At 40.0% G+C, this 20,617-nt stretch overlaps 1 protein-coding gene across 2 annotated transcripts in view; it reads left to right on the forward strand.

Annotated features, from left to right (window-relative positions):
- Positions 1 to 562: 562 nt before the first annotated feature.
- The window catches only part of NEO1 (neogenin 1), a 144,099-nt gene continuing 124,044 nt past the window's right edge, over positions 563 to 20,617 (forward strand). For both annotated transcript variants that reach the window (XM_009895556.1, XM_009895557.1), the window contains exon 1: positions 563 to 878. In XM_009895556.1, coding sequence (XP_009893858.1) covers positions 608 to 878 — 271 coding nt within the window. In that variant the 5' untranslated portion in view covers positions 563 to 607. The remainder of the gene's footprint in view (positions 879 to 20,617) is intronic.

A 20,617-nucleotide genomic window follows, 5' to 3' on the forward strand; every position in this document is an offset into this window, starting at 1 on the left:
CCTGCATTAGAATGGAAGTAAAAAAAAGTGTTATGGCACTTGCGTGATATGTAAACCTCAGAATTGGAGACTCTTTTTCTCTTTAGGGCTGCATTATTTTTAATGTTTCTTAATATTTGTTATACAAAACAAATTACCACACTGCTGTGGTATGGCAGCCATACCACAGAAGGCCAAGAAAAGAGTCCTAAGGGTATGTATCATTTGGTATAAATGTGGTACTCGAGCATATCTATTAATTTGCACAAGTTGTGATGAGGCAGACTTCGTCCCGCAATGGATTGCTCAGGACTGTTACCCATATTGATTCCCATATGAGCAGATGGATATGTTACAGGGGTGAAAACTTCTTTGAGTTTGAGTCCATTGATGTAAATAGTCAAAGCAGAAAATACTGTCATATAGACCGAGCTATTTCTAATATGTTCAGGGAGACGATATTGCGAGTAGCAGTAGCTCTTGTGCACATTATAGTATTTTGAAATGAGGATGTGTTTAATGTTTTTAAAAAAATGTAGAAGGCTAACCCAAAAATTGTGTGATGTGATTGTGTTGTACAGGATCCCTTGTGAGAACCTTCACTCCTTTTTACTTTCTGGTGGAGCCAATGGATGTTCTGTCAGTTCGCGGAGCTTCTGTGATCATGAACTGTTCAGCTTATTGTGAAACTTCTCCAAAAATTGAATGGAAAAAAGATGGGACTTTTCTAAACTTGGTGTCAGACGACCGTCGCCAATTGCTACCAGATGGATCTTTATTAATAAACAGTGTGGTGCATTCCAAGCATAATAAACCTGATGAAGGATATTATCAGTGTGTGGCAACTGTGGAAAGCCTGGGGACCATTGTCAGCAGAACAGCAAAGCTCACGGTAGCAGGTAAGTCTCTTCTGTTGTTGTTAAGTGTAACTAACAGCGTGATAATGTAGGTGTGTGCTCTGCCCTTGTAGAAGAGGAAGGCGCTTTCCAAGAAAGGAAAAGATCATTTCATCAGTTATCAGTGAAAACGGGACTGTATCTTTTACTTTGCTAGCTGAAAGGTGTCGTATAGTCTATTCATGTAAGTGGCTTAATGTGTGGGTATTTCTCAGGAAATTCTGAAGATCATGAAAACTGGAATGAATGGATTAAAAACATAATTGTCAGGTGCATGTAATCACAATGAAGATTTCCCACAGCTTAGAGGGGGCGGGGGGGAAGAGCAGGGTTCTACTTTCTTTATGTATAAATACCCTTAAAAATAACCTTCTCTGCCTGCTGATATGTTGAGATTTATCTACTGTCTGTCATGAAACTTTTGGGAAGCTCCTAAAAGCTAGCAATGTGTACAGTCCCTAAAGAACTGGAAGAGTGGTGGAGAAAGCAGGAGTGCTGGGGTTTTGTGTTTCTGTTGAGTATCAGGTGTGAACAAGTGAGTTTGAAAAGTAACAAACAATGAAAGGCTTAAAACCTTCTTGACAGACATTAAGAAGCCCAAGTCACAACCTCACTTGGTGTTTTGAATAACCTTTAGCCTTGACTTGGTAATAGCTTTCGTTTAGGGGGTAGAAAGTGGTCAGTAGGTGAAGTTTGCAGGTAAAAATAAAGGATATGACTGGGGAAAACTATCTGTTTTCAGAATGTCATTGGCTTCTATCTCAGGGATCAGGAGTGTCAGACTGTGTGTTTTGTAAACTGTATAGCTGGAAGAGACTTACTGCTTTGTAAGAGTGAGACTTCAAAAGCCAACAAAAAGAAAAGGTGAACTAAGGCGATGTAACTAGGAAAGAAGCCTATGAAGCAATTTTCTTTTGTTTCTCTAATGATGTTTGCTAGCGTTTTTCAAACAGTTTTTTTTTCTTTGCTTAATAAATGTCTCGAGGTAATGAATTCTTCCTCACTAGCGCTACAGCATCTCCCAGAGCTGCTGCTTACTGTCATTTATATTCCGATGTTGTTTCGATTAAGTTAGCTTGTAGCATTGTTGCGAAACATCAAACGTCAGAAATAAAAAAATAAATGGGGTTTTATACCTTAAAGGAGTGACTTTCAGAGCCTCTGAATGAGAAATACATTTCTAAGTTTCTTGGCAATGAGGACAATAAAAGCAGTTCTTGCACACTTATGTCAGGCAATTACCACCTTCGTACACTGCTGCTGTTGTGATTAATCCTGCTGCTTTCCACATGAAATCATTCAGCGTTTTGCTTCTGTTATCGTTCTGGTCTATATGATCATTAAGTAAGGTTAATGGGGTTAAAAATGAAGGTAATCCAAAATGTCTTCAAAATTTCCAGTTCATTTTTCCTGTATCAGTGTAGAAGATGCTAAAATGGATAGTTTTTAAAACAATGGAATCCTGAAAAGCCTTTTAGTATTAAAAAAAACCAACAACAACAACAACCACAAAACAAAAGCCAAACAAAACAAAAAACAACCCCCAACAGGGTTCTGGTGAGTTTTGTTTTCAAAATAATCTGTGCTAGAAAATGGAACACATGTAGTTTAACCCAAGCTAATATAAATGTTTGCAACACAACTCCTTGCGCTTTGTCCTGTGTTGGTCTAGCAGCTGTGTTAAAAGATTATTGATCAATTCCATGCAATAAAAATTGTAGGTTTTTTGTTCAGAACTAGAGGAAATGCTCGTGGCGCGTGTTCTGCCTTGCCTTGTGCCCTGCCGTTAAGTTAGAAATGGGCACAAGAGCATCCTCTGGCTGCAGCGGGCATAACTTGTTCTGCTGCTCCAAAAGATTTGTCAAATATAGGTGTGCGGAGACCTACTTAGTTAAGCGCCAAGAGCTGTGCGAGACTGCACGGAGTTTAATCCTTTAGTTGGGAGGATGGGTAGCCTTGGCTGATGAAGCCTTAGGAATAGAGATGGAATATTTAAATTTGGGTTTAACTATATTGCTTTTCTTGACCTCATTTGAATCCCTCAGTTTCATCAGTGCTTTTTAGTATTCCCCCCTCCTCTTAATTGGAAGCTTTCAGGCTGCGGTAAGCGTGGGGATGGTTAGCATAGTAAGGTCTCTCCTTGGCTTCAAGATAACAGTGGGAGGCAGCTAATTCCCATCTTAATTGAGCAGTGGTATGTTGAATTCATATGGTGGGTGTGAATGTTGTACTGCGATGCACCTGCTTTCTTTAGAAGAGAGTGTTATGGAGCCTAACTTGCATGTTTTAACTGCTACTTACTCATTAAATAACTTCATTACCTGAAAAAGACAAATTTTGGTGAGTAATGTAGGTCAAGGTAAAGAAAATCCAGTAAAAACATGCCGTGTTGCATCATATATATGAATGAATACAGGTTTTGAGTTTCTAGTCTTACACCTGCAGCTTTCCCTAACAGCTGGTAGATAATGCTGAGCAATCGACCTGTAGTGAGTCTTCCATTAAACTCTAACGGGCTGATAAATTTTGATAAATTTCTCAAATTATTTAAAAGACTTTTTCTATATTACAGTTTGACGGATCTAAAATTTTTGAACATGAGGAACTGAAGCTCTTTTATTGCCGTAGGATGACGGGTATTGATAACGCAAGATGCTGCAAGGTGACAGAGGGGCTTAGTCAGCCGTTGTATGAAAAAATCAAAGCAAAACACACACACTCACTGCCTGAGACCAGACTCTTCAGACAGTGACGGAATGCTTTACCTTCGAGACCTACTTTCCTGGTTTCTTGCCTCAATTTGTGTTTTTGACACAGTGCTATAAACGTGTCACAGCAGGGAAAATGGATGATGGCGTGGATTGGCAAGTTTGTAATGCGTGTGTCAATGTGCTTTTAAAGAACCTTTTCCATAGGTGATAATAGATGAGAAGCCTTTACAGGTTTTTGGAGATGTGAGAATCAAAGTTTCTGTGGCAACTGAGACTCCTGTAGAAATTGATATTGTCCTTCTTTAATCTAGTTTCTCATGTGATTTAGAAAACAAGTCAGAAGTTATGATAAAGTGTTATATTATGAAGAATACTTGAAATCAGCACGATTAGTCTGGCGCTTGAAATTGTACACTACTGCACTTTGATAGTAAGCCGTTTACTGTTCTACCAGACTTCTAGTAGTAAATCTTTGATTTGCAGAAGTTGCAAACATCGAGATTTGTTAGTTTTCTTTAATGATCAGTAGTTTCAGGATATGCGTATCTCTTTCCCGTTAAACGCTTGTGCTTCCACATTTTGTTTCCTTCTAGCAAATGAAGGTTGAGATTGTAGTTTCTAGTGTTTCTTTCCAACTTTGCTTCCTCTCGCTGTGCAAACATAACCACGTTAGCACGCTCTAAACTGCGTTTGTCAAATGATTCATGTATTTTTAAAAGTGGTTTTGCTCGCATTCTTTGAAACCGGGATCTGACTGCGCAAACAGGAGGGTAGTGGAGGGAGATGGTGTGACGCTCGTATTGTCCGTATAATTTATAGGTTTTGCCATTATTATGATGGATTTGAACTACGGAAAGTCAAAGGAACTGCCTAATTTATGTAAAGCCACAACACTTTTTAATCTGTGCCTTACTACAGTGTGTTTTTTTAATTGGCTTTTGAAATGCAAATCTGCCTTTGATACTTAAGTGCCAGTTAGATCTTAAGCAGGGCTAAGGGCTGGAATAGCTCTTACAAAGCACAGATTGAAAAAAAAAAAAAAAAATTACAAAATTTTGGGGAACTGTCTGTAATTCATCTTTGTAAGTAAATTTGTATGTATTTTAGGAATATTTTAAAGCTGGTATCATTATACTTTTTACTGAGATGATCTTTATTCCAATCACTATTTTCAACTACTTAGTTAAAGCTTTCCTGAAGCTGTTAGTGAGAGAACAGATATGCAAAGATGTACAAGGTCTGAAGCGTGACAGCGCCACTGAGTTTCATCACAAGGATTTATCAGTTCTATACATCCATTTTCAGGCTGTTCACCAAATTATTTATTTCACCTCTTGTCGTCTTTTTTTCCCAAGTGAATCCATCTGTTTTTCTTCCTCTTCTTCCACTTATCTTTGCATTTGGTAATACTTGGCTTTGAGCTTTGTGTGTGATTTTCTTGGTTGTGATGCGGTGGCTCTATCACTGCCTTGGTACTAACTTTAGGTATGTCTGAGTTTCATTAATTCAAAAAGCACTTGGTGATAACTTTACTACCTTTTTTTTTCCTCCCACCTCGATTAAATAATCTCCTTATATCATCTCATTTATATATTAGTAGAAATTTTTATTTTCAGGCCTTCATTTTGTAATTACTTTTAGAAAAAGTACAGGCAAATCTCTTCTGTTAAGAAATATTCCTGCCATGTAGTAGCAAAATGTAAAAGAGTTCAATAATCAGAAAAGGCAGTAAAAATGTAGTATTTCTTTCGGAACCATCTGAAGACATTACAGGTGCAGCACCCTCCAGAATGAGCATGGTTTCTTAATGAAAGGTAATTTTGAGAACTGTTGTGTTGAAAACACCGACACTGAAACCTTGATATACTTCCCATTTTTCTATTTACAGCCAGTAATACTTGAGTGGCTTCAGATGTGTCAGGTACATACTTGGAACAAAGACTTGGAGTTCAACTCCAGGCGCGCTCCAGCACCCTGTGCTCCGTGGCAGGGTGTTCTCTGTACTTCTCTGTTTTTCCGCCCAGAGTAAATCCTCCTCCACCTGCTGGCTCGTGCAGCTCATCACATAGCTCGGGCGCCTTCGGGTCGTACTGCTGTCGTACAGGGGAAGGATTGTTACAGTTAATAAAACGCACTGTTTCACATCTTCCCTGTTTTTCTTTTGAAATGAAACTTCTTTTCAAACCTTTGCAGTAATTTTTCTTTGGTCTGAAATGAAGGCTAAATGTCAGAATGTGTTGATGCTGCAACTGTCTGTCCCTTAGTACATGGTGTGGTCATATCCACGTGATATGCAGTACACGATCACCTTCGTTCCTTCTGACCTATCCCCATCCACGGACAGAATCAAACTCGGGGGCCAGGGAACGGGATGGAGTCGTGTGGTGAAAGAAATGCTCCATGATATTGCTCCTTCGGGTCTTGTACAACTTGGGAGATATGTAACCTCTTTGTCTGGGGATGCGAAAAGTGAAGACGATTCCTGAGTGAGGACTTCGGACCAGAGGAGGAAGGCTGTCAACTGTATTCCCTAACCTGCTGCGTAACATTGCACAGAACCTCTCAATAAGGAGGATTTCCAGCTCTCGGGCTGTTTGACCAATGCCATTTACTTAATGTCAATACATCAGATGTAGAGAATGGTCTTCACTTGAGAAATTAGCCCAATTTTAGCTGACTAGATTGCCTTTTTAAGGTTTATTTGCATTTTGAATTTATCTAGAATAGAAGAGCTGTCATATAACTGCCACTGGAGTTAGAGGAGGCCTGGATGAGCAACAACTATGGTATGTAATGTAATGTGGCTTGGAGGCATGAGTTGAGTTACGAGCCAGGAGGTGCTGATGTCTAATCCTGCTTCTGTTGCAGGCTCGTTATATGGTCTCAAGAAGATCCCCGCGCTCTGCCTTCTTCTCAGTGGGCTAATAAAGGATTTCTCTTCAATAAATTTTAGAGTATGACTTTTTACAATGTACCAAGATGCTGTAAATGAGTATGCTGAGAAAAGACCATGTAGAAGTAAGTCATTTTGTAGCCATTACAATGTTTGGATGATATGCAGTAGGCAAAGTTGTGGCCAAGAAATGATTATCCAGGACAGGATTATTCCCTGAGCACAGCTTGTGGGAGGGAGGAAAACCTGGATGGATGTGGTCTTGCAATTAAAGCTAGATCTCTGCAAGGCACATCATCAAGGAGGTATGCTGCGGGTGTGAGAACTTAATTTCTGCTATGTTACAGTATTTAGCTATTTAATATCAAAATCACTTATTTCTGTATAAACAGTGGGGAGTAGTTAAGAATTATGCTCAAATGTTAATTTGGGTTGAAATTTTATGTTTGTTTTTTGCCTTAATGAGTAAGAGCTGCATAAAAATAGCCCGATTGTATGGTCCTAGAATCACAAGTCTTTTGCAAAGCGTGCCTACCTCTGAAGATTACAACTGAACAGCATTGTATTTCTTACTGGGCTGTGGGTGGGTGTCTGTGCCATCCCTGAAGGATAAGGGAGAAACTTGGTTCGGTGGCTGAGCAGAACAAACTATGTGCGTTTGCCAGCTCCTCGGAGGTGCCATTAGGTTAGAAATAACACTTTTTTTTTTTTACTCATTATTGCATATTTCTTTTAAAAGTGAGGGAGAAAAAAATCTTCATCTGATCTTCATAAATAAAGAACTTTCTGTGCCTTAGAATTGGAGAAAACCTAAGAGCATAGACACTTCAGTGGAGGGTACTTAAGAGCACTTAGCCAGTAAAAGTAAGTGACATGGGTGATAAATTTTCCTTGCAAAATACATTTGCTATGAAAAAAGCATCTGCATTTTTCATAAATCGGCTTAGATCAAAATGCATTTCTTGTCAATGACAGGTAAATGGGAAAGGCAGTTTAAACACAACTGCAGTTTGTACAGTTTCTGTCAGATGCTGTTAAAAACGTGAGAGTTTAGACATTTAAGATGACAAATATTCTACCTTACATCTCATTGTAAAGTCTTAAAATCGATATTTGTCCAGTTAAAGTAAGAAAAAAAATATCAATGTGAGCCTTTGGATTGATCTATATTAGTCCTTGGACTGAAAGCAAAGGTCTAGATTTGGAACTATTATCAATATTTTCAGTGTAAGTTTAGGAAAAATGTATTTTTAGATTTTGTCGTCGTTTACTTTTTCATTTCTTTGAACAGTAACTGCATGAATTTGGGAGATGGGAATCAAAGTGATTGAAGTAATTTGTGATGCTGAGCACTTCATTTCTTGGGTACGCAACCTGCAAAGGCTTGTCCTTGTGAGACTGCTGGTGTACCATCTATCTGCTTTCCTTCTTTCTTGCCAACAAAACCCAAAGAAATGCCGAAACAAAATGATGTTGATGTTTTACTCTGCTCTCGAATGACTTGTATACTCGTGGCCTGGTATTAGAGAGTTAGGGTACAATTTTTCTTCCAGAATTTGGCTGAATTTAATTCTTTTTAGGAGGTATGGCAGGAGAGGACTTGGAATTGTTCACGGCTGAAAGAATTCTTTTAAAAGGAATTGGTAGAAGTCTAATCAAGCTAAAAGTGCGTTGTTTCGTATGTGAACTGAAAGTGTTGGAGAAAGCAGCAGGGTATCAACATAGTAACTTCTCTAGAGGTTGGCGGGGAAGAAGTGTTGCTTCTGACCCAGGATCTGTTCCCTCTCGGGCAGCAGTTGGTCTGTCCCCCTTATTTGAGTGGCGCGCATGCCAGGGATCGCTGCCTGGAATTCCTAGAGACCCATTTCAAGTCCTTGTCTATGCGGTTCATTTCTCCTGCTTTTGAGGGTGCTGTGTTCTCTCCAGCAACTCGTATGAAAGTGTATACCGAGCTATGATTTAGTATCAGCTCCTTGCCATGTCCAGAGCAGGTAACTGTACAGTTGGTCTGCGGCTAATTGGTAATTCTAATCCTGGGTGAAAGCCCACAGCAGGAGAATTTTAGACCTGCGTGTTTTTAAACTCTTCATTGACATCTAACGATCAAGTTATAGCCCAGGTGAAGAGATTCTGATTTGCTAGTTGAATGATATTAAAACCACTGTTTCTATTTAAAACTGCAGGTTTTCTTAAGCTTTTGTGTTTAAAGTTTATTACACCTAGTATGGAATAAAGTCAGACAGCCTATTTTGACTAACACGATCCCTGTCCCTAATTGCGTGGGTCAGTGAGCTGGTTAAAGCTTATTTGTGCTCGTTGGAGGGTAACGAATCCTCTCCTGTGGCTCCAGGAGAGGCAGGACAAGTAGATCTGTAACACTCGTGCCTGAACTTTCTGCTTTAGTAACAATTCAATATTACTGTGTGGAAGAAGACCTAACTAGTATGTTTTTTCTAGAATGGAATTAATGTTCAATGCAGTGAGAGATCCCGTACTGAGCCCAGTCAGAAAAGGGGGGCAGGGGGATGATTTTGGATCCTTTTCTCAGGCGGGTAGATGGAGGGGAAAAATCCAAATTGGTGAACAGCCTGGGATGTCCATTACCCACTGTCCCATTTACATTGGTGGAAATCTTCCTTCTTGCTGCGATGTCTGGTCTAAGATGGCTGTGGTAGCTAATCTTCTTGATTCTTAAACACACAGCATACAAGTGTTTAAATCTTGTGCTCATTCATTAAGACTTGAATTGGGCGTTATCTTAGGTGTAACATTCCATGTCATTATAAACCTAAAAGATTAGGTTTTATCAGTTTACCAGTTTCCAATTTAAATTAAGTCTTGTAATTAGCAAAGAAAGTATCCTTTGTCCATTTGATTAATGGACAAAGTTGTCTATATTATTTTTTTTGAAGTACATTAGCATAAAATCTTACTGTAAACCACAAAAAAAAGTTAAGGCTTTTTGCAGTATACATTCAGATCTTCACCTTTGGTTTTGAAAATATGGCAGGCAATATAGTTTCTCTCTAGAGAAGCATGAATTCTGTGAAAGGGAGCTTCAGTGCCAGATTCCTAAAATCACTTGGGTTTATAGCAGAGGATCTGTTGATGGGCGAGTCTAGGTGGTGAGACAAGAGGAGAAAGTGAGAGCATATTGATGGTGCATCAGCACAAGCGAGTTGGATGAACTTTGTTTAGATTAGCTTTCTCATTTGTTAATAGTTTCACTCAAATATGTATTTTTCTTTCTTTATGTTCTGCGTGTCAGCACCACCAATCCCTTTTGTGATTTTGTTTGACAAGTTTTGGCATAGATTGCTCTCTAAATCCCAAACTGTCGGGCAAGTGATAGTTCCGTATGCAGCCTGTAGTCTTAGCTCGCCGCATTTGCTAGCGTGGGATTCAACAAGATGCTTCAGCTTTAGTGAGGTGGTGTAAAAGTGAAGGGTCTCCCTGCTGGTGGCGTTCAGAGTTTTCATCAATTGAAGACGGCATGTTGAAGACGAAAGGAACCTCTGCTGTCACACCGATCCCAATGGAAGGTGACACAAAAGCAGTAAGGGTAAGAAATATCATAACAGAAGTTCGTGTATGATAAATTCTTTATTTTTTCATAATAGAAATTCAAGACAAAGTTTAATTACACTGAAAAGGAAACAAAATAGAGGAAAATTATTTTTAATAAGGAAAAAGGAAGTTATGAAACTTGCTATGGTTGATTTCAGTGAGGTTAGTTCTTGGTAACATCCTTAAAAAGCATAGCGCATGTCTCATCATCCACTTAAGTACACTAGAAATAAAAATGTTAAAAATTATTAACCCCCCCCTGTAACTCCTACTTATTTGCATAATAAACCCTTGTTTTGGGGGGAGCATGGGGAAGTCTCTCTTAGATAACTCAGAGGTTTCTGTAAAGGTGTTACTCTTCCTTCTCTAATAGCTTCTGAAGTCACGTTCCCGGATCAGATGCAGCGCCGCTCTGCTCTTTTGTGACTGTTCTTAAATTGAATACATTAAAAAAAAAAAAAAAAAGCAGGAAAGGCTTCATTATGGAGAGATCTTTAAGAAACTATCTCCAATAGCTTAATTGCTAGCAGCTGTCTGTGATTCAAGGGTCAGTGGTGTGACGATCCACACCTTGGCTGGTTTTCTCCGGGTTCCTTTGAGTGATGTGCAGTTTTGCCAAATAACTTGCTTGTTACACTCCTTTTAGTGTTTCTCCTCCTTTCTGCTGTGTGTACTTGCTGTCTCTAGACATCATCTCTTTCAGCTAAGTGTTTCTATCTACAGAAGTTCTTTCTCCTGCTGTGTTTATGTCTCCTGTTATGTCAGTCTTCAAGTACTCTATTTTTGAGGGATCTCTTTGCTATTTGTGGATTCTGATTATTTCTCTGTGAAATTGTTTAGGTTATTCCCCGTCTCTAAATATCTGTTGTCAGGTACCAGCTGTCTTTCTTGCTGTCTATAGAGTTGCCTGCAAAAGTTCTTCTGATCTGTCCTTTCTTCCAGTTTCTTGACAAATGTATCGTGACAGTCCTCTCTGCATTAGTCTTCTTTGATTAGCTTGTTCACATGAGCTTTTGTGAGAAATAGCCTCGCCTGGATCTAAAATTATTTAACCTGTCAAGCTCTTTTCTTTCACCAGAATACTCGGGTCTTGTTCTTCTTTTGTTATGGCTATTGATTTGGTTTTAGAAAGAGTAATTGTGAGTCTGTACTTTCTTCTTTTTAGGCAGTCTATTGATCAAGACCTGAGGTTTCTTAAATGATGAAGCAATCTGCATACCTTATTTTAAGGTCTTGTCTTAAAATCCAACCGTGCTTTCTTTATTGTCCTCGCTATTAGAATGATCTTGAAGTCATCCCATAGTTTGCACCCCCTCGGTTCGTTTTTGTGTGCTATTAGAAATGTCTGCTTACTGCGTTTTTTGGTGTCTGTATAGATCAAATTCACTGTGGCTACTGCAGCTTTTGCTGCCGCCTCGAACTGCTCCTATTGATGCTGGAGCTTTGCTGTTCTTTGGCCCTTTAATTGCAAGCTCTGTCTCTGATTTTAATGGTGCTGTTATTTCACCTACTCCATTAACGGAATTATTATTTTCTGTATTCCTGTGCCCTTTCTTGCAGCGCTTTCTGAGCCTGACCTTCTGCTCTGCCACGGATGAAACCTCCCACCTCACCTCCAATTATGTTTATGGTTGTTATCGATGACCTCTGTATTTTAAGATCTTCCTTGAATCACCTTTCTTGTTCCCATTTCATTCCTGGTGTAATTTATTGATCTCTTCTTGATACCACCTGACTAGAGTTTGGATTTGTTTGTTTAGCCTTGGTCTATTCTCTAGTCTTGTTGGTTTTGAACATTTTCAATACCTTATCAAAGATCAGTTCTTCGTTTCTGATCTCTTGTTTCCTCCAAAGCGTTTCACAGAACCGTAGAATTATTATAGTTGGAAGAGACCTTGAGATCATAAGAGTCCAACTGCTAACCCAGCACTGCCAAGTTACACCAAACCATGTCCCTCGGCACCACATCTACCCATCTGTTAAATACCTCCAGGGATGGCGATTCCACCACATCCCTCGGCAGACTCTTCCGTGGTTGATAGCCCTTCCGGTGAAGAAATTTTCCCTAATATCCAATCTAAACTTCCCTTGCTGCAACTTGAGGCCATTTCCTCTTGTCTTGTTTCTCAGCTACTCCCATCAAGGAAGGCTGGATTAACTTCTTGCTTAGCATTTCTTCCTTCTACATTATTATTTTTTTTTTTTTAAAATATACCTGAACCTTATTATGTTAGGGTTTTCCATCACTGCTTCACTCCTAACTTGAGCAGCTATACACATTCAGTTGTCTTCATTATAAATTCTGCCAGGGCACGTTCTGCAGTTGCAGAGCAGCCACCTTTCATTTTGAAGTTAGCAGGGACCAGACATTCGTCCCTTCTCGGAGCCAACCTTATTCCTTCATGAAATTCTACTGCTTCTCCTGGAGCCACAGCTGGTCAGGCTCTGAGCCTGGACCTCACTACAGCCGTGGGATGTCGCAGAGCATAGCAAGCATATGCTCAGCTCTTTTTTTTTTTTTTTTTTTTTGTTAGGAACCCATACCCCAATTGATAGAGTATCAGGAATGTAGATCAAGTCTTCTCTTTATTTCTTAGTCTATTCTAGTGCTTCCTTATTCCTGGGACTTCTGTCAAAGTTTGGCAGAGTGGCATGATAAAGTTATTTCTGGGTGTTTGACTTGCCTCTTACTCAGTGTTGTGCTGTCAGTCACAAGTCTAGTGGTTTCACCAGGATTATCTTACTGACTTGTGTCTCACTTCTTTTCATCAAGCTTTTGCGAGAGAAGCTCACGTGGGATTGTTGTGTCCTGGTCTGGGTGCAAAAAGTTGTTCCAGGCTACGCAAAGCTTCTTAAGAAGTCAGGATCTCTTTATAGATTTGTTTCTGTTGAGGGACTGAGTTCAACAGGTACTCTGAGCTTTCTGTGTCCTGGTTTGAAATCAGAATTGATCTGTAATATTCTCTCAGATTTGATCACATCAATGTGTGAGGTTTTTCCTGGATTCTATACAGCTGTGTTCTTCTGCTGTTGTATTTCAGTTTGGGCTTCCAGGGTATTAGGCTTTGCAAAGTCTACCACTTATGGTAGACAACTCTATGTACGCTTTTTGTTTAAAATGAATTCTGAGAGAAACATTTTAGCCAGGTAAACCTTTAGAATATTCTGATGTGTTTTACTAGCCCAAACATAGTCTTAAATTTTTACATGTGTGGTTTCTTAGTTCTCTTTTTAGTTTGGTTCCGTGGCAAAGCTGAGATCCAAGTCTGCGAGGGGATGATGGCAACCTCATATCTGTGCAGTCTAGCCCTGAGCTCCAGGGCATGATCAATTTTGCTCTAACTTTCCCTGCTAGAACCTTGTTTTGACAGGTGTAACTCTGTTCCTCTTTGCACAATATTTTGTGCAATATTTTGCTGTATCTCTCCATAGTTTTCTGTATAGCTTCCCCATGTCATAGTGTCATCGGATAATTGAGCTTGGAAGGGACCTCAGGAGATCTCGAGTTCAGTTGCCAGCTCAAAGCAGCTCTGAGGTCATACCAGGTTACTCTGTTAATTATATGTGTACAGGTGGATATGTCAGTGTGTTATTGATATGTACAATGACATCCTCTCCCTTTTCTTCTGTTTCTTAATGCTGATCAAGGGATAGCTCTTTAAATCAGTGTATGCCATGTTAATTATGCTGCCAGGTCTGTGTTTAACAAAGTCAGGATTCTGATTATGTACTGGAATTTCTCATTCCTGAAAAACCTGCTGTGTATTCCACATACCTTCTCGCTTCAGTTTAGCCAACAACAAGGATGTTCGGTAGGTTTTCCTCTCTTCATGGTATAATCCTTCTAAGAATATTCTGTCACCCTGACCAGCTGTCTCCTGCCCAGATTTTAGGTCAGGTTGCATTCTCTCCTGTCTAATTTGTCTAAGCAAGGGGGAAAAAAAATTATGTGATAGTTCATGTTTCTCATTTGTAGAAACAACTAGAAGCATCTGGCCTTATCTTAATTCAGGTAATCCTGGACTTCTGTTCTCCATGAATGTTTTGTAATTATGAAGTCTAATCTACTCACTAGTGAGATTCATGAAATATGTCTTATTAACAAAATTGTATTTTAAAACACGTTTCACACCTCTGCTACTCAGACAAATGATGCTGAATAATGTTCAAGCAAAGGAGAAGAAAAGGAGCTGTGATAATTTAATGAAGTGTCCACAGATGGCTGGACTTATTAATTTTTTAACAGGGTTCGGGTGAGAAGCTGATGCGCTAACAAAATATGCGGCATCTTTAAGATCCGCTGCTTCACTGAAGGGTAACAGATGTTGTAGCTATTTTAACAATAGGGTATCATGTTTCTATACTCCTTTACCTTCCGTGCGTTGTTAAAATCTTCACGCTTCCCAAGAGGCTATTTTAATAAAGTAGTGATAGACTTACGGATTTGTCAGAAGTTCAAATTCCATTAGGCAAACAAGAGTAGGGAAAAAATTAAAGTGTCTTAAAATTATGAGCAGTTTGCGTAATCGTTCACAGTCTCTTTGTGTTAGCCCAGAAGAGTTTAATGCAGAAGGATTGTAAGGTGAAAGCTGTAGGGTGGCAGTGTTTGTAGATGATACTCCTAAAGTTCCTTTAGACTTGGGTGAGTTAGGAGAAACTTGTGTGAGAGTAACATTGGGCAACAGAGGATTTTCGTAGCTGGTATACAGGAGGTAACAGCAGAAAACTCTCAGCTGCTCCTGTGCTTTACTTTTTCTGTATGGCAATAGAAATAATTGGGGAAAAAAAGGGAAAACGTTTGCTGAGCACATTGAGATGTCACAGAAAAGGTTGAAATGAGCTTTAGGAAACAGTTAATTGCATAAACATGTAATATATGTGTGTGTTTAGAGCTGTTTAATGCTTATACAAAGCATGACATTAAATTCCAGTCTGTGGGGTAGCAATAGAGGAGATTGAGGCACATGACAAAAACGCTGGCAGAGACTTGATCTGGCAGCTTGTGCCCATGGAGTAAGGGTGCACAACCCTGCCACGGGCAGGGAAAAGGGGAACTCCTGCGCAGCCTTCTGTTGCCCGTGAGACAAGGAAGTTGCTCTCTTTTCTTATTTTTCTTTTTCAGTCTTGATTTGGCAAGACCGATGCCAAAAGGTTTGTAGGCTTCTAAAGAGGATTAAACGTGTCTATGGTAATAGCATCCACATTAAATAAAGTGAAATGTTTAGAGAGACTGCTGACAGTGAGTATTTAGAGCAGAACACAAGCATTTGCTCTGAAGTTAGTTAGAACATAGTCATATGAGCGAGTTATTTTGTAATTGTTGATTATGGAAGTTGTTTTTTTTCTTTCAGCCTCCTTGCAAATGATTGGCACTGGCCATGGTTGCGGGGAGACTGCTGAAGCAGATTAGCATCTGGCTCAGTGCGGTGAATTCCTCCTCTGCTGGGAAGGACAGGAGATGAAATCCTGGCTCCGTTGAAGGCAGCAGACTACAGCCAGAATATTCACCATCTGTGTTTTCCAGGAGCATGGGAATTGTTGCTCTTCTAGGCACATCTTTGCTTTTTCAGAAATCGAGACAATGGGCCACAAATCTCAGTAACGCTTAGACTGGGAATGCCGGCTGAAGGGAACACGCTGGCGTCCAGTAGGTTGTTCATTCGCATTCCTTCCATCGCTCTGGTCTTTTGACGAGGGGAGGGGAGAGACAAAGGGGAAGGAGAATATAGGGACAGAGTTGGCTCCCCCGTCCCCCCCCATTTGCATTGTCCTAGCAGAAAATTTGAAGTGTTTGGTGCATCTAGTTCCTATTGTATGTGTGTGAGAATCATGCTGTTGCTTATGTGTTCTCCAACCGGTGTTTAGAGAATATTCCAAGTGGAACATCATCCTTCCTAAATTGACTTTATTAACCTGCACTCCTGCTTGGTCAGTAGTATTTTCTTTCAGTGTCCTAAAATCAATACATAACGTATTTGTGCTGCCACAGAATGGTTAATGTGCGTACAAACATGAAAAAATTATCAGAACCTCAAAATATCATTTCTCATTATGTCCATTTAGCAAAAGATGGGGTAACATCGTCACCTGATGCCTTGCACCGTGTGGGTGAAGAGTGGGTGCTGCTCGCTCATTAGAAATGTAACTATTATTCATGAGATCTTCTTGCTTAGTCTTGGTGATTGAAGTGACTGGGAAATACAGACCAGAGATACATTTAAAAAAAAAAAAATACCTTGAAAAGTGGTTTTAAATGTGTTTTGTGGTTTAAACAGGGAGACTGAATGTGCTTCGTAGTAACGTATTTGCAAAGGATGACAGAAAGTTAAGGAAATGCAGGCTTACAAGTCAACAGACAATTTGAAGGGGGAAAGAGAAACTCTGTAATGGAAAGATTGTGGACTGGTGGAGGAAGGGGTGTTTTCCAGTAGCGTGCTGCTGCAGGAGGTGTGTCGGCGCTCTGGGACCTGCTACTGTGTTTATAAACAGGTCTCAGAATTGATAGTAATTAAGGCTTATATTTAGAATGTCTTTTGTAATACATCATTATTGTTTTGTGGTTATCTGTTGGCTAAAGCAAAAGGGTCCTCCTCCTCAATGGAGGCTTTTAAGCAGTGCAAATTGCAAATAATTGTAGAACAAGAGAAGATCACTTTATAGGACCAAATTATAGCCTAGGATAAAATAGATATTTTAAAAACACACAGAACTGTGATCGAATAAAGGTTTTAGTGGCATTTAAGATGACCTGGAAAATGAACTGCAATTTCATTGCTGGTGAGTAATGAAACCATCTTAAATAAAGCTTATTTAACCTTAATGGAGCACCTGCACACAACAGAATATACAATGCCTATCTTGTCCAAAAAGTGAATAGTACTAGTGAGGGATTTCAATTAAAGCACAGCTGAGCTTTATGTTGGAAATCACAGGGCTTTAGTCCTCCGATAACATTCTCACTTATGCTTTAAGGGGCTGCCAGAATGATTTTAGAAGCGGTAGCTGCCCAGGGTAAAGAGGTTGCCACAGCTGAGGTGAAGGCGGGAGTCGTCGTGCTCCTGCCACAGCGAGGAGGTCCAGGACTCCCTTCCAGGCTGGCCGGAGAACTGCCTTGAGGTGCAGGTCTGTTAATAAAGGTTCCTAACGAATTGTGCATTCAGGGGCTAGTAGGTTCTTCCTGAAGAATAGCTGATGTCGAGTGTGTGTCCAGGAAGGCAAGGGGTGATCATAGACCAATTAGTCTGGTCTCAACACTCTGCCCTTTTTAAAGGGATTTTGAAGGCGAAGGGTAATTAAGACAGAGGAAAGTGGGAAGAAAGCTAAACCGTAACGACTCTTGTCTGTGGTTTGTGTCTGAGCTCCTTGATGAAGCAATTGATGTCTTGGAGCACTACAATACGATGGGCATGCCGCAACACGGCCGTTTGATACACTGTCCCGTTAGAAATTGTTAAAGGTCAAAATGATAGAAATTTAAATGAGAGTATTGAGATTGATAAGAATCTGAGGTAATTATGAAAATGTAATGGGTTATATTGAGAGGGAAATCTTCAGAATGGAAAGATGCCTCAGAGCCTAGACTTTAGAAAGATCATGTTTAACGTCTTCATCAGTCATTTTGCTATAAGAACAAAGTATATACCTACAAAATTAGCAAGTGTGGCAAATCTGGGAGACTCTTGCTGTGGCCTCGATGGTTTTGCAGGAAGAATGAAGTGATGCTATGGGCTGAATAATGGTGAAACTCATTAGCACAGCGTGCAAAGTCATGCACTGTTCTTGGGATGGTACGAGGTTGGGACAGAGGGACTGGGGATTCTATGAGAGAAGAGAAGGCGAGTTGGTGGCTTATAGGATTGACTGTAACCTGCCGGTGTGCAGAGACCTAATGTGATTCTTAAATCATTTGGGAAGATATTTTCAATAGACACAAGGAAGCAATTTTGTCATATTTCCATGGATGTTTGTGATGGTAAATTACAGTAGGCGCTTCAGTGTGTTGTCTGTCATTCTGCCAGCGGTGTGTGGTGGGAGAGTAAGAGGTATTAGTTACCAGTTGAAGCAAAGGAGATTCTGACTGGATTTAAGGAGGAAGTTCTTCACCATAAAGATAGCTGGGTGGTAGAACAGGTTGCCCAAGAGGTTGTGCAGTCTCCATCCATGGGGTTTTTCAAGATCGAGTGAACAAATCGCTGAGTAACGTGCTGTGACCTTGCGGCTGACTCTGCTCCGACTGGGTCCCTTCCTGCCCAAATGATTCTGTGATTCTGAGTCTGGACGGGGTGGTTGGGGGAACAAGGAAAAGAAACTAAAGATTGTAGCTTCATTAACTAAGCGGAAGAAAAGTTGAAAGAAGCTGTGATTTTTATTCATGTGAATACCTTAGAGGGAGGGAGTAATGGATAAATATCAAAGGTGCAAAATAATTAATACCAAAACAAGGTCAAGATCAAAGAATTAGAAGTTGGTTGTAAATACACTGGGAGGGGAAACTAGAAACTTTCCTCTCAGAGGGACGAAGTTGTGGAAGGAGCCTCCAGTTAAAACTCCAAGAGGTGGGAAAGTATGTAATGGTTGGAGATGGACCTGTACAAGGTTATGGAAGGCATTACTTGACAAAACAGAAGTGAGCTGTATGTTAGAAATGTAATGTGTTAGAATTCGGACCAGCTATTCCGAAGGATGGGGAAGATACCTGGTTTTGTACGCCTCTCCAATTCTATACATTTTATGTTCAGTTTGTTTTCTCTCTAGCATCAGAAGTTACCCACAGCTAGAGAGCAGGTACACTGCCACTTCTTGTTGCATTGACATCTCTCACATGGTGGCACCTGATAGTTTGTGGATTTTGGTCTTTTACTATAGGCCTTATGTTTAATATAGGATGTAAAGATGGTGTTTTGTGGGTTTGCTCAAATAAGTCTCTTATGTGCTTGGCTTTGCAGAGCACCGGAGTTGGTGCTGTTGGCTGGGTTCAGGCTTATTTTTCTGTGGGAGAAGAATGTATGAGTTTTATGAGAAGTGTGTGTTAAAATTTAACAATTAAAGTTAAGTGGGTGCTAATAACGAAGAATTCCACAGTCCAAGTAAAGAAGTTTTTAATTCAAGTGGAAAAGCCTGAACGTGTGACTTCTGTTGCTGATGATGTTGCTTCTTGCTGCTTCTCCAAAGATTCGTACAAAGATTGGAGACCAAAGATCAGGCAGTTTAAAAAAGAAACAAAAAAACCTGTGGAATTTTCTTGAAAGTAAATAGGGATTCAAGATGAAAATGATAGAAAGTGCCATTTAACTAAAGAAATGCGTGTTAGATTTCATATTTTTTTTTCCCTTAGGCAGTCAAATATAGTGAATATGGACAGAGAAAACTACAGGAGATGGAGTTTCAGCACCAGTATAACTGATAAGCAGCATGTGGTAATAGACTTTACTAGGAGCTTGAGGCACAAGAGGCAGATAACTCATCCATCCCTTTTCCGCCCTTTCACATTGAAGAGCCATGCAGTATTTGTCATCCATGGGTATTTTGTGTACTTCAATATCAAGTTAAAGTCCCTGATTTGAGTGATTGTTTATTACCCCTTTTTAAAGCAAGAAAGAATTGCAGAGCACTGAACTAGGTATTTAAAAAATAAATTGAAAAATATAGAAAAGATCAGTCCAGTTACTGTTAAATTCTCTTGCTAGGTGCTAAGTGAGACTTGTAAAAATATTGGATTGAACTGTTTGAAAATGAGTTGAGTGTCTAAAACAGCATAAAAGAATTGTCTTCACAAGAGATAAATGAGAATTTTTCCAATTAGGTCAAACTTTTGAAAATGGAAGAGAAAGGAAGGGATTTCACTCCTAGGCTTGCTAGAAGTGGAAAAGGTGAGAACTGACCTGAACTGTCAGAGCCTCTCTCATGTGTGATCATGACTGAGGTATCACCTGTGAAGAGAGCTTGTGTCTCTGTGTTCTGATCTGGGGGCTCGGCTCTGTGCAGTGGCATTGAATTAGAGATTACTGGTGCCTGCTGCTGCCCAGCAGGCTCCATTCTCATGCCTGAATAATTGTGCTGGGGTGGTTTAATTTGTGTAACCCCGAGTCCCACTTTCCATCTTTTATACTGAAGGCACACAGTGTACTGACTTTAAAGAAAAAATCATAATATGTACTTGAAGCTATGTGCTATTGAAAGGGAAAGGTAAGATGTCAAGAATACTGACAGGCGGTTTCTGTGATGATATTAGTTTTAAATGCAAGCATAAAAAAGAATGAAAGTTCTACTTTGAGGCCGTTACTGCAGCGAGCAAGCTGTGCCTTGTCCCGTGTGTGTGTGGACCACAAAGCTGCCCCGTGCAACCTGCAAAAGGGAGAACGGATAGTATAGCTAACTGCTGTGGAAAATGGAGAGCAAGGAGGTTTTTCTCTTTCCGGTCCCACGCTTTGTCCTCCTTCCTCCCCCTCACTGTGTGCTCTTGCCTTTATTGAACCACTTGCTTACACCAATAATGTTCTTCAGTGTGCAGCCAGCCGTTCGTTGGACTGGGTGTTTCTGGTGGAAGGTCTGATATGTACCCTGTTACGGGA

This window comes from Charadrius vociferus, unplaced genomic scaffold (assembly GCF_000708025.1).
Source record: "Charadrius vociferus isolate BGI_N301 unplaced genomic scaffold, ASM70802v2 scaffold132, whole genome shotgun sequence".
NCBI classification, from domain to species: Eukaryota; Metazoa; Chordata; class Aves; order Charadriiformes; family Charadriidae; genus Charadrius; species Charadrius vociferus.